At 35.2% G+C, this 14,941-nt stretch overlaps 1 protein-coding gene and 1 long non-coding RNA gene across 2 annotated transcripts in view; one reads left to right on the top strand and one right to left on the bottom strand.

The window, feature by feature from the left end:
• MYO3B (myosin IIIB) overlaps positions 1–14,941 on the bottom strand; it is a 162,781-nt gene that overhangs the window by 120,935 nt on the left and 26,905 nt on the right. The window contains exon 7 of the mRNA XM_065751107.1: positions 1,807–1,872. Coding sequence (XP_065607179.1) covers positions 1,807–1,872 — 66 coding nt within the window. The remainder of the gene's footprint in view (positions 1–1,806; positions 1,873–14,941) is intronic.
• Positions 2,327–14,941, top strand: part of LOC136057974 (uncharacterized) — a 204,265-nt gene continuing 191,650 nt past the window's right edge. Inside the window, exon 1 of the long non-coding RNA XR_010623094.1 lies at positions 2,327–2,338. This is a non-coding gene — a long non-coding RNA (uncharacterized LOC136057974). The remainder of the gene's footprint in view (positions 2,339–14,941) is intronic.

The following is a 14,941-nucleotide window of genomic DNA, read 5'->3' as shown; positions in this document are numbered from 1 at the left end:
TAAACAGGCAGGCACAGAACCTTACTGATGTATTTTAAGCTATGCAACGTGCTGTGTGTATCTCAGTAGATACCACATACAAATTGAGCTGACAAACATGGCTTGGCTGAAGTTACATCTCCTCTATTTTATAAAACAGAATATTAGCTACACACATTACAGTCCTCCTCTTGAGTCAAGCTCAACAAGTAGAAAAATAAATTCAACAAGCTATTAACTACCTTGGCCTGCTCTACACTGAGATTTTTTAAGTATGTATCTCAAATAAATATGCTATTGCAGTAACATCTTTCTTGGAGCAGTACAATCACAGATAAAAATACAGACTTAAGAAAAAATAATATATTGTTTTAACAGTCTAAAGAGTTACCTATGAAAGTAAACTGAAACTTCCAGCCCAGTCATGTTGCAAATCACTCCAACGTAGGAGAAAGCATTTATAACTAAAATTCCTCTTGAGACGGTGAAAAACATCCAGGGTGTGAGGGGAGTGGGAAAAGGTTAAAATGGCTAGGATTGCCAATCTTGGCATAGATAAAATTATTGTATCAGTAGAACTGAAGTCAGAAATATGCTTAGGAACAGATGAATACTTGTTTTTTGTCAGTACAAGGTCTGGCCCACAACTTGAACCAGATAAGCTTGTTATGCAAATGACATTATCCATCAGGAATGAGGTAGATAATGAAATTAGTCTAAAGCTAACCACTCATCACAAGGGGTGATGGAAACATCGGCCAAGGTACCAACATATGTATAAAAGGCAGTATGGAATTTATAAAATCATTCTTCTAATTTATCATAACTAAGCTGTCACAGAGTAGGCATCATCAAATATGTAACTAATGCACATAAATGAGCCAATTATCAGTAACAGATTTGCGGTTGTATGACCAGTGCTTCATTGTAAATTTTTTTCTTTCTAGAAAATCCACTAGTATAAATCCAAGTCCCCATAAAAAAATATTTTGTAACCTCTGTATCACAACAGCCTTAATAAAACATACACAAGAATGGAAAAATGTCATGGAGAATGCTACTTACACTGGAAGAGGTCCTAAGCCACAGTGCGGTAGTGATTGAAACAGTTTTCTGCTGCAGACCAAGCAATATATTTTGACTAACCCTCCTAATCAATTTAAACATCTTAATGATTAAGTGGAATATTAAAAAAAATAATGGAAGTTGCATTAATCTTTTTATTCTTAAATTATTCTAAAATGGGAAGATACTATTACAAAACTAACTGAAAAAGTTGTTAGGAATAAATGTAGTACCACTCCACAAGAAACTGTAGATACACCAATACACAGTAGATTAGAAATGGAAATCTACAGGTTTTTCAAATCTATCTTGGAAAGTCAGTACTGGCGAACAGTGTTCTAAGTATTTACTTATCTGAACAGCAGATACTTCCCAGTGTTCGATATTATATCCCATTTTATACAATTCAAGCTTTATCAGGTCACAATTAAATCCTAATGAACCCTAAAAATCTCTTAAAAACCCTTTTTCTCCTTGACACAAAGCTCCTCCACAAAAGCATCAAGGAAATCAGTAATATTTATAAAGATGTCCCAACTCTATCAAGAAGTCAAGAGGCAAGCCAACTAAGGAGTTTGGAGAAGCTGTGAAACAAATTATGTGAGAAGACAGAACTAATGAATAGCTTTCAACATCTGAAAAAGTCTAGAATCTATGAATATTGAAATAAAAACCTGCAACAATTCCGTAAAACAAATTCTGCTTTCAGCTTGACACGCGTAGACCTTCCTGAATAAGCTAGTTTTAAAAGAAAATACTCACTGTGAAATGAAATGGTTGAATCCTCTGCACCATTTTTCAGGATGTAGCAAAGTAGGAGGAGGGTTTCTGAAAAACAAAGTTTTGGGGTTTAGAACGTTAATGTTCAGAAGAATTTTCTCAGAGGTAGTCAACAAAAAATGATATTGCTGCCACAAGGGCTAAAACGATGAAGGAGTAAGTAATGTCCTTCAGATGCCTGTTCATTTTCTCTTGCTGCTGCTTTTTCATTGACAATTTCACTCTTTTCATGTCCTTCTCCTTTTATGTCAATATCTTTGAAGCTGGCAGTCAGTATAGCTCACAGTATGCTTTGCAACATTTCCCTTTTAATTCAGCCTGACTCAGAAAGGATCAACTTAGATTGGAAGATTAACCTAGCCATCACACTCCTTAGGCTCTTTACCGCAGATCATTGATACTGACCATGAGCTTTTTAAGTATGGCTATTATTATAATAATAGGTACCAAATTGTCAGTATACAGTGAGATTTCCATCCAGATCTCCATCAGTTTGGATGACTTCAGAGATAAAGTCTCCGTGCTGTAAATGCTATTAAAAATAGATATTATTTTTAAAATGACATTTAGCACAGTATTGTCTCTTCTACAAGCATTATCTGAAACACTGATCAGTTCCATGTTATTTGGTATATGATTCACTTCTGACTATTACAGTTAAATTACATAAACATACAGAGTAAGGCCTATTTGTCATGTTAAGTGGACTAAATTTCAGTGGACCAGCCTATAGCAAGAAGTATTCATGAACTGCAAACTGTATTATTACCTCCCAGAAGTTTCTTCTAACACACAGTAAGTATTGAAACCTATTTAATATCTTAAAATTAACCTTTCATTTCATAAAGCTTTAATAACTTATCTTTTGCTGCATTTGATGGCTCAATTCCATAGGTCACACATTACTGATGTGACAAAAAAAATCTCATAATTTATTCAAAAATAGAAACACCCAGTAACAGTCTGGGTGTTTCATGAATTGCCTTGTTTACACTAGGGATACATCTGACAGCAATACACTACTTGGAAACATCCACTTGGATGCTTCTACTACTACTACTTGGAAAAATACAAAAAGGCAAACAGCATAAATACAATATAAATTAGTGTTGATCTGCTTAGTGGTCTTGAATTTTTCAAAAACTGATTCAAATTACATGTAACAATTACTTTCAAACAAAACAGTTTAAAAAAAAGATGACCATATGGGTTTGTCATAGTTGGATCATTTTTGTTCATCTATATCTATTTAAAATAAATGCAGTCATCTAATGTCACTGCAAGCTGTCGTGTTTTCTGAGATGAGTGCATTATTACTTTTCTGTTTTCTTATAGAAGACTCAAGAAATACAATTTTCTTCATAAAGTGAAGAAATTCAGAATCTCTGAGATGAGCTTCTCTTATCAAATTTACATGTAGGAAGCATTATTTTCAGAGCAGCCCTCGTAAGAGGAAAAAAAACCAACTGTATACAAGGTAAATCTTTCTCTATAATGAAAATGGTTTATCAGTTCACACAATCCACATGCATAACCTCTGCAAACAGCTTTAAAGGGCTCTTGGCCCGGCCTCTGTTGGTAGTATTTATTTTGCATGAATACTATTCTGACAGGAAAACAAATCTAATAATTGGCATTCTGATAAGTGCAAATTTTTACTGTATTACCTATAAGTGCAATGTATTTATTTTTAGAATTATACTAACACTGCCTACTGAATATTTATCATGAAATTCTGAATTCCATTGCAAAATAATTTGTTTTTGCAAAAGCTCTGCTACTGTTCAGGAAACATGTAGTTTTGTCTTCCCTATTCACACTCTTCTTGAAGTCTTGCCATGGTGATAACAATGGTGCTTACAAAAAACATTGTTTGGAGGCAGTATTCATAAACTTACATAGAACATCTTCAAAAAAAGGAAAAAAGACACATAGGTACCTAAATTACTGGCAAATATTATGATGGAAACAAGTGGAATTTCCTCACAGAAGAACAGACCAGCTGAGCAGAAGTCATTCAGGAAATGTATTTACTAATTTGCAGGCTAACAGTTAATGGAGGAAGTAATGTTTTTAACCACACAAAACATGTTATGACCAATAAATCATTAAGCTACTAAGAATTCACTGGACAGTCTCCAGAGGTGGACAAGTATGCCATGTGCCAAATAGTGAGTTGTGGACACATACAGGTGCCTATAATTCTGTAACACTACAGGTGTTTTCTTGAGCTTGATGGTTTCGTACGGTTGACAGAATATCCAATGTTGTTCTTAGTATTTTCATAGTAAAATCATAGAATTGGTAGCCCTCTGTTCTTAAGTCACTAAATACTGTGCCGACAAACATGTCCAGAATGTTAATTCCTAATGCTAATCTGTAAAGCGTATTGGTACCTTTTCATGAAAAACACTATCAAAATGAAAGCGCACAACAGGGTCACCCTATTCTGGCATCATAACCATAAATATTTTCCAGGAAAGGGAATGACAGTCATTTAAGCTTCCATACAGTCTGTGCATCTAAGACACCACAGAGTGTCTTTCATGGTGATGGCAGAAAATGTCACCACTTTCATGGCACCTCCTGAAGTATACTCCTGTCATATCATTCAAATCCAACTTTTAGGCCAAGTGTGCAAGTATGACCCTCTGTTCAAGAATTTAAGCCTTATTTTGTGAGCAGTTTGAAATTAACAATCCACTAAAACATCTGCAATTCATATCATTTAAAAGAGAAAAAGAAAATGACGCGTAACATTATCAGATGCCAACTGCAGAGGAGCACAACACTCGTCTCAACGCTGTGGTTCAGCTAAGGTCAAACTAAGGCCATTTGTGGTACTAGCTTATATTTCTGACATCACTGAATTCTAACAACATCTTGAAAACTCCTGCAATACCCAGAAAACATTCACAGATAGACTAAAATTTTCCTCTTGTTAACTTCCTGACATAACTTATTCTACCCTTTGCATACAAAATCAGAACACTTTGCATGCAACCTTATAATAACTTTGGCTACATGTAAGTTAAAGGACAACATAGACTCATTTTCTACAGTAAGTGATAGAAATTGGGAGAATTAGATATATTAGTGGGAGAAGCAGATTTATTATTTCAAAAAGTGGGTATAAGTGGGTTTGTCTTTTGAAAATGTTCTCATTTGATTCAGATGAGTAATCAACCATGTATTTCCCAACTTCGTGTCTTTTATCCTTTCACTCTACAATTACAAATTAGTCATAAAACTACATGCTCTGTTCCCTTAGGCAGATGCACTGCTCTTGTGAGAAGCTGTACTACTCTTGCATTCAGCACCTTCTATGGTGATAGTGATGCCATTTTTATTTTTCACAGGCAGTTTTGGTTCAGTGAGGACTCAAGATTCTGTCTGCACAACAGACCTCATGCAGAAGCACAACGTTTCTTAGAACATGAAGACAAGAGCAAGCTTATCAAGCAAAAACTGCTGCTGAATTCTGAATGACATATATTTAAGTGCTGGAAATATGTTAATCAGCTAGACTTCATGTGTTCCCTGTCATTCAGCTTGCCTCCAAAGTCACAGCTGGTAAAACAAAATTAGTCATTTTACCACAATAAGGACAATGATGCAGTTCAGTAAGCACCACTCATCCTTTATGGTAAGCTGTGAACATAATTATGTATCACAGATAATAGATTCCTAATGGCAAATGGAAAACAAACGTTTTTGCCTTAAAATACATCAAAAATTTTTTACAAAATTGAAAACACACTCTTTTTTAAGCTACTTCAGTAAACTGTGCCATACAAAAAACAGAGCCTCCAATGACCAGATTGCACCATAAGCCTACTATACTGTTTCTAGTGGAGAAATTAGCAGATGAACCTCCAACATCTGCCACCATGAACAGGCTCTGGCAGCCACAGTCCCCTACATGCACACCATGATGTGTGTTTTTTCAAGCAGACTGAAACAGGGCAACTAGAAACAATAATTATGTTGACAGTCACCTACGTTGCACATAGACAGAATTTAAATGAAATTAAACCACTCATGTCTAATTCCAAAGGCTATGTGAAAGATGCATATAAAAAGCATAAAGTGAACTAAGTGTAATAATGAGATTTTCTTATAAGAAGGTTACGCAGAAAAAGTGGTTTGTATTTAGGTAAGTGAATATTTGACATCAATTATCACCTGACAAAATCTCATTTAAGTTTAAAGTCACACCTCTGCAAAGCACCCCTACCTTGGGTAACCCACTGAAATTAACAAAAGGATCTCTAACAGGACTCAGAGGATCTCCCCTTCTGAAGACCATTCAAACGAATAAGAATTTTCCACTGATTGAATTGAAAAACTATCCTAACACTGTCCCATTCATTTGCCTCCTATTAAAGTCTACTACTAAGGTTTGATTGAATTTCACTGTAGTATTTCACCAGTGTTCACTCAGTAGGATGCAGGGTATGGCTTCGGCTCTGTAATGTTAACAGAAACTGTAGTTAAGATGCCTGCAGGAGTGAAGAATCAGCACAAAATCCTCTGTGTATCTGGAGACAGGCCTTTGAAATTTTTCCTTCAAAAGAAAAGGAAAGGAGGGAGAAAGGGGAAAAGTCATGTTCCTGACAAATTTACTCTCCAGCAACCTTCTCACTCACAGCTGATTCATTTCTGAATTCTTTCTCCTTTTCTACTCCTCTTTTTCTCCCTTGAAAGGAATGTTTTCCTCATGTAAGTATCTTGTTCAAAACTTTTACCACACGACTTCACAAATTACCTACTAGAATAAAGGCATATTTACTGAAATAAAGCGAACGTGCCTTAATTCTAACAAAGATACGCTGCTTTAAACCAAGATCAAGACCTACCTTCGGAATCAAACCAACCAAGAAAACAGTTAAGAGGAAGCAGAATACATAACACTACTGCTTCACTGCTGAAATAAATGACATTCTCCTTGCTGAAGTACTTTGTTGGCTTTTAATTACAAAGAAAGTGATACTCGATATTTTCATGCTGGAACGAATGCTCTATCTATTTCACAGATTGTACATAGTGCAAAAGTCTGGACTGAATTTAAAAGTTTAAAAAAATTATACCGAGTTGAAAGTAAAACTGACATATACAACTAAGAGACTGTAAGATCTTAATTGTTTGACAGGGTCTAGGGAAACCATTCACTTCAAATTTTTTTGTAATAAATGGTCCTGATCCAATAAAGTATAAATTGAATATCCTTTTCTCAGAAAAGAATGATGGCTCTAAACACTGTTACATGTAAATCCACACTTACCCCCTTTCACTTATGATTCTACACCACTCTATTTAAAATTATTTTGCAATTATTTTATCTGAGTAAACAAGTGAATTAATAATGAACAGGTGCATCTCTAAAACAAATTTAAATCAAAAAATGAACAAAATATCAAATATCTCTTTAAAAAACATTTAAATGAAGATTTATTCACAAGTCACCAGCTTAGAATATTTCGACATCCAGCATAATGTGCAAAAAAAAAATGGTAAAAGGTAGTCAGTTCCAGAATTATGCACAAATCTCCTTTTGATTTTCAAGATTTACTTTATGTACTGCCAAAAGACAAGCATTTCAGGAAGGATATAAAAGTGGCTGTCAAAGGAAACATCCTAAGAAACCTCCTTCACATGAATAATCCTATACTTTAAATGGTATGTAAAATCACCTTTAAAGTAATGAGTATAGAAATAAATAATATGCTAGACACATTAAATCATTTTGAAGGTCAAATTATAACCTTCATAAAATGCATTCAAAATAACCTCAATTATGTTTTTCTTTCTTTTTTTTTTTCCAGTTTATACAGACAGAAAGAAAAAGTATAGCAAAGTGTTCTGCTTGGGAACATCTGGATTATCTTTGACTTTTTCCCTTGAACATTGCAATTCACAGGCCACTGATTTCAGTCAGATTTGGCAGCTGCACTTTCATTAGACTTTTTTAGCACTTGACAAGGCATCGTTTATTCCTGTCATTTACTCTTCAGGTTTCGGATTCATTTTCTGGCTTCAGTGAGACAGAAACAAGTATTTTATTTCAGAAATACTTCTGGATGGAGGTGAGCCCACACAGTTTAGCATTCCAATGGTCAAGCTTCAAAACAGACAGCATAATTGAATTATAATTATGCTTTGTCATCTTAATTATACACAGAAGTTTCAGAGAGCTAAAGAGGCATCAGCAAATTAACAGCAATTGAAACAAAGGAAATAACAATAGGAATTTTTATTTATAATCAATTCACATCTTAACTGCAATATAGTATTTTGCTTTTCTATTAAGACTACGGCTGTATGAATCTGAAGAGGAGGAGAAATGTCAGTTGCCAAATAAAAATGGGACAGTAATGCTTCTGTGCCTGGCTGAAACACATGTGGTGTTGTCTAGACACTACAATTTTGTAGCTAGAATAGTAAAATACTGCAATTACATGGCATATTTGTACTGTTGTCTGAGAAAATAAAGAATCCTAAAATCTGAAAGTGAAAATCACATAGGTAAATTTCTAACTGCACACCAATTGGTTTATGAGCCCTGAGTATACCTTATGCAGAAAGATGCTGCCCAGTGGAGCATATCCATTCTTGGAAAGTCATCTAAAACTTGGCTCAACAAGAGGAAAACAAGCATGGACATCACAAATTGTTTCATTTAAGAAGTGGATGAAAAGGAACTGAAGACTAATGTGAGCAAAAGCCTTTAATAATTTCAGACAAACAATTAATAAGAGACCACTGAGATGTGATAACAGGAAAGTGAAAGTAGAGAAAGCAAGAAATAGTTGAGGAGAAATTGGGATGCTGTTATAAAAGAGAAGCAAGATCAGCTTTGCTCAGGGTAATTTCCCTCTGTGATTCTAGGGCCCAAAGAATACCAACCAGAAGAGTGACTCTCGTCTCAATAAAGCATTCAGACACAGAATGAGGGATCAGTAGATAAGATTTTCTGTTCTGTCTGCCTCTGCCAGTAAGCTTCTATGATATACTGGAAAAAACTTTTTACTTCATGTATTTCTTCTTTAATTTTGTTTTATTAATTTAGCTCTTATTTTCAAAGAGGAAAACATTATCTTTGTATTTTACCGAGGGGAATCTTTTTGTTGAGGATCTATAGAAGTCAACATAATCACAACAGTGACCCCCATAAACTAAGTTTATTACTGTATGATTAATATGGCTAGTATTGAACATGGAATTCACTCATGGTTGACAAAAACAAGCAGCATGCATTGTCAACTGGAAACAAGGACTATTCCTTATTCATATTTTTTGACTCACAACTTACTCGATGTTTTTGGTTTAGTCTACTTCATAGCACTATAAAAACAAATATTATTCTGATAGTTCTATCAGTCTGGTTTGTAATTGAATATTTATGGAAAGAATACATTAGTTGATGGTGGCATATTGTCAGTGGAACATTTTGAGGGATATTATAAAGATTTAAAATCAGTTGACTAAATGCTGAAGGATAAAGAAATGTACAAGATCTGTTAAAACAACTACTTAAAACAAACAAACAAACAAACAAAGAATTCTCTTTTCAGGTAATATGCCTTCTGATCACAAGGACTGTATATGAAATGGAATTTATTTGTTTCCTATCCTGTTCTTTCAAAGCACTCAAATTTTGATCTGCTTTTAAAACACACTATGACAGGAATCATGGAAGATTACAATTGGAGTGAAAACTACTAAACACAAGCACCACTGCTTTGGGTCCAAACAGGACAGAATTGAGAAAGTAAGTTTAGAGGAAAGACAATTATAATATTTAAAGTAGCATAGTGATGAAACACAGCTGTAAGACACAAAGGAGCTGATGTAAATCATTCTGTATGGGTTAAGAGAAAATTGACATTTGTCATAGGCAGATGAAATGAGAAAATAGCAAAGGATGTAGTCTAGTAAACGGAAATGCAATACAGACCTTTTAAAAGCATGTGTTTTGAAAAGTGTCACTTCTGTGGTTGGCATAGAATGTTATTGCATAAGACTGCAGTACCCTGGGAAGGGATAAAAACTGAAAAGTGGCTGATGATGGAAGAATGGACAGGAGGAATATATTAAAATAATCAGATGAGAGATAAGCATGTTCTTCAAACCACTGAATACAAACTTCATGTGAAACATGAGTTTTCTAAACATAGATTATTGTCATCGGCTTTAACTGGAAAAGGATTTCATTGTCTTAAGGTATCAGTGAAAATCTTGAAATAAACAGTGCATAGAATACAACAGCAATAACTGTTACAAAAACATGTTTTAGCTGTCCTTTTCTATAGTAGATATTAACACACTGGTTAAGAATCTGAATTATAGCAGCATTTTAAATTTAAAGCATAGGAAAACATCATGTACTTATGTTCCAAATAAATTCTGACAGTATCTAGAGTCAAGCACGCTGTTTTCTCAGCACATTTGGGAACATAAGCATATGTGTCCTTTTTAGACATCTAACAACAGTTAAACCACACATGATCATGTCTTCCCTGCTTTCTCTGGTGTGCAGGGTTCTGACACAGATGTTGAGATCCTTCATTCTGATTTCTTCAATGAGAGCTCTCACTAAGAGCATTACAGAATGTTTAAGAGAGAATTACCTGTACCTGGAGTTTTAAAAAAGTCTTACTAAGTTCTGCAGGGCTTGAATATCCAATGTGAGAAATAAAGATATATATAAAAGCTTTTAAACACCTTTTAAATAAGTCAGCTGAGAATTATAGAGGACTTATTATGAGAAACTAAAACTTAATTATATATGTGTTAACACAACATGAACACTAAATTTTAAAACATTTAGAATGGCTAAGCATAGAAGATAATTACACTTGCACCAAGTATGATCTCTGTTCTTTTTTCGGTGTAGGATGGTTTGTGGTCCTTTTGTTTCCCCAGACACTTCAAGCAGATGCTGCCTGTAAAAGTCTGACACATTTGCATGCTAGCAACAGATCACGGTTCATCAACTTGCACAATGAAGCTACTTTTCTGTATTTCACAACATCCTCACCCAGCACTTTGTCTATCATGTGAATAGTCTGATAAAAGGGAATCTGATATAATCTGAATTGTGAATGAAGTAACCTAGACATTGCATTTCAGCTAATCTAACAAAAACTAAACTGCATGAAGTCAAACTACTTTAGTCAGACTGGTAGCAAGTTATAAGATGTTGCAACTATTTTTATTTTAATAGTCACAAAGACAATGTTATTGGATGCCAAAGTACAGATATCAACTCTCTCAAGAGGAGAGAAGTTCCTTCCCCCACAAGACTACTAAGTAAAGTTTGCACAGAAAAGATAAGCACTGCCCTTTCAAATGCACAAGAGATGCTTCCAACCAAGTTCCCCCTGCTCCCACAGACATGACTTGTTTCACCACTTTAACACATGCCTGATTTTCCAGCCACAGTGTGAGGCTATATCTCCTAAAATTATGCCAGATAAGACAGCACCATGTACTTCCTTCAAGACATGTTTACGATAGTATTGGAGCTAGGTGGTTAGGCAAAAACTAAGATCATCAGTTCTCCCCTACATATACTTCCGACCCTATTTTAAACAGCCATACTTACACGGATTCCCAGTTCAAAGGCCAAACAAGACCAGCATCACCATCTGTGACTTATTTCATATCAAGTGACACATGTAAATACTTTTTGCACTAAATCCAGCAGTCTGACTAAAGAGCATCTTGTGAAAGAACCTATTTCACTTCAGTTTTATGATCACAAGAAAAGGAAAGTCAGCTCGTTCATCAGAATATTCACCCTTGCTAAAATACTACCATAAATAAACTGATATATTTCCCATTTAAATTTTTCTAAATATAGCTTCCAGTCACTGGATCTCATCGTTCATTTGCCAAGTACATTAAAGTATCAACCTTAAAAACTTTTACCCTAGAAAAAATAATAGCTATGTTCACTCTGCCTTTGACTTTCTCTTAGATATATCATAATTTTTTCCAATTTAACTATATAGATTTTTCAATAAAAAAAACATAAGAATTCTCTTCAAGAATAATCATAACTTTCCTGAAAAATTCACTTGGTTTTGACCAGTTTGACCAACTTTTTTCCTTGAATCTTTTTTTCTTCATTTGCCTGCCAATACCATTATTTTTGAAGGGTTACTAACAACACCAGAAAAATTAGTCCAGTGATTGTCTCAATCAGGCTTAACAAATGAAATATTCTGTGCTCAGATTTCCCCCTATACACCAGCACAGATGAGGTGAATATTTCTACCACAGCACAGACTAATGCCAGTAGGAAAGACCTCAGAAGGTCTTCAGTCCAATTTCCTGCTTAAAGAAGAAGAAGCAATGAGATCAGATGAGGTTGCCCAAGACTTTTGCGGTCAGGTCTTCACACTGGGAATTTATTGTCAATTATCTCCTTATAAATACTAAAAGTACTGCAGGACCAAACAAACCAATTCACTATGCCATTATTTATCGCTTCTCTTCTTTCATTTTTCTCCCTTTCCTGCCTATTTTTTCCATGCCACACTTTGTATACATAACATTTAAGTTTGTTTGCATGGAAAATGTGGCCTTCTGCACAGAATGCAGTACTAGTTGTCTCGCCTTGGAGTTATTCTTGGCCTTACAACAGCAGTGAAAGCTTGCAGCTCCTGGAAGGATTCTTAAGAGAAGCTACAACACAACTGTAATCCGAATGGCCTTTCATTAGCATAGCATAAATCCACAGAAATCATTAACTCTCTGAATAACACTTATCAAGATTTGTAACCAGTAATATATAACTTCAATAAATATACATTTTTAAATTTTTATGAGTTCTAACTTATGACTACACCTGCAGTAGAAAAGAAATATAAGACATCAATTGTTAATAGTAAATGTGTAGATGTGCTTAATGCCTTATTACCGTACTAATCATGAGTAATGATTAAATATATTCCTTCGAATTTTAACATTAATCAAACTGAAAACTGTAACAAGGAAATCAATATCTTTCAAGACACAGCTCATTTTCAGCAAATATGTCTGCAGATAGTGTGATTATTTGTTATTGCTTGTTTCTGGAAAATTTTTATTAGAAAAATAAAATAACAATTACACATTTGTTACAATCCTAAAGACAATTACAACCATGGTACACTGTGTCTAGTATCTAAAAAGTTTGGCTTCCATTTTCTTCTTCTATCATCAGTGAATTAATTCCTTTACAAATATGAACATCAATACTCAATTTCAGAGGAAGGTATCTGTTTTTCAATTATATCCCATGAAAGGCTTTGGTACTGTGAAATGTGTGAGGTGCCTGATTATATGTGAGAGATTATCTTTTTTTCAAGCAAAAATCTAATTTAATTTTTTTCATTCATCGCAGGCAACGTCAGCTAATGAATTCCAACATTAACCATGGGCTAATGGTCTGAAACACCATTTCACTTTTTCAGGATTGCACTCAAAACACTAACAGAATTGTATCACCTTTCTTGACACGAGTTCTAGCTTGTTTCTCTAAGGCACAAGTATAACATTGCCTATATACTCATTGCCCTTCAAAATCATAAGCTGAATACACAACAACTCACGAGAAAACAAGCATTTATTTTATGTGGACAGCAGTGTATGAATAAACATGTATTCAAAAAAAAAAAAGAAAAGAAAAAGAAAAATACAGATACAGGCTGGGAGAATGGCTTGAGAGCAGCCCTGAGGAGAAGGATTTGGGTGTGTTGATGGATGAAAAATTCAACATAAGCTGGCGAGGTGTGCTTACAGCCCAGAAGGCCAACCGTATCCTGGGTTGCATCAAGAGAACTGTGACGAGCAGGTTGAGTGAGGTGATTCTGTCCCTCTACTCTGCTCTTGTGAGACTTCACCTGGAGTACTGTGTACTGTCCTGGAGCCCCCAACACAAGAAGGAAATTGAGATGATGGAGCAGATCCAGAGGAGGAACATGAAGATGATCAGAGGGCTAAAGCACCTTCCCCTGTGAGGACAGGCTGAGGGAGCTGGGGCTCTTCAGCCTGCAGAAGAGAAGGCTCCAAGGAGACCATATAGCAGCCTTCCACTGTCTGAAGGGAGCCTACTGGAAATCTGAGGAGGGAACTTTTCATAAGGGCTTGTAGCTACAGAATAAAGGGAAATGGTTTTAAACTGGAAGAGGGTAGATTTAGACTAGATACTAGGAAGAAATTCTTTATTGAAAGGGTGGTGAGACACTGGAGCAGGTTGCCCAGAGAGGTTGTGGATGCCCCTTCTCTGGAAGCATTAAAGGCCAGGCTGGATGGGCTTAGAGCAACCTAGTATAGAGAGAGGTGTCCCTTGCCTATAGTAAGGGAATTGGAACTAGATGATCTTAAAGGTCCCTTCCAACCCAAACCATTGTATGATTATATTAAATATTTGGCAGAAATATCACAGGTAAAATACACAAATTAAATCTAAACATATACTCCTAAGTTGCTATTTGACATGGATTTAACCTGAGATTGTGTTCCAGTGTTAAACTAAAAACTGAAAAGCACCTTTTCGCAGCTTATCCTTTTGTCTCCATGAATGACTGATAAAGATTGCCAATTTTTACCAGAAAAATACTTCCCTCTAAAACTGAATGACACAAAGATGAGAGATGCTGCCTGAACATTGTCAGCATCATGGCTCCAGCCCTACACATTCTTCCTCATCTTGTCGTAATTTTAAATGGCACTGTTAACTTTTTCCCCTATACAACAACACTTTAGTTCAAATGTATTCTCCAAGGCTCAGTGCACACACACAAAAAAAAATTCTCTCTGAAGTAAGCATGAAACTGAAAGTTATGCTAGGCTGTTCAACAAGCAGCAATGAGTACAAGTTTCATATGAACCTAGGTTTTAATGTAAACCTTCCTAGAGGAAATTTGATGTCAGAACATCATCTGTCCTCAACTGTGGATGAACGTCATCCCTCAGAACAATGTAGGGCAATTTTTAGGCTCTATGTACAGTTGCAATACTTGATATTTGTTCTCAGCAAAAAGACTTCAATGCTATCTTTCTTCCTAGTATTCAGAGAATTAATACACTAATGAAGGCTTCATTTGCCTGCAGCTGTTTAAAAGGA

Source organism: Cyrtonyx montezumae, unplaced genomic scaffold, assembly GCF_038088225.1.
Source record: "Cyrtonyx montezumae isolate F1298 unplaced genomic scaffold, pur_monq_1.0 scaffold_7, whole genome shotgun sequence".
Lineage (NCBI taxonomy): Eukaryota > Metazoa > Chordata > Aves > Galliformes > Odontophoridae > Cyrtonyx > Cyrtonyx montezumae.
The sequence above is the reverse complement of the archived record's forward strand: the minus strand, read 5'-3'. Positions and strand labels throughout refer to the sequence as shown.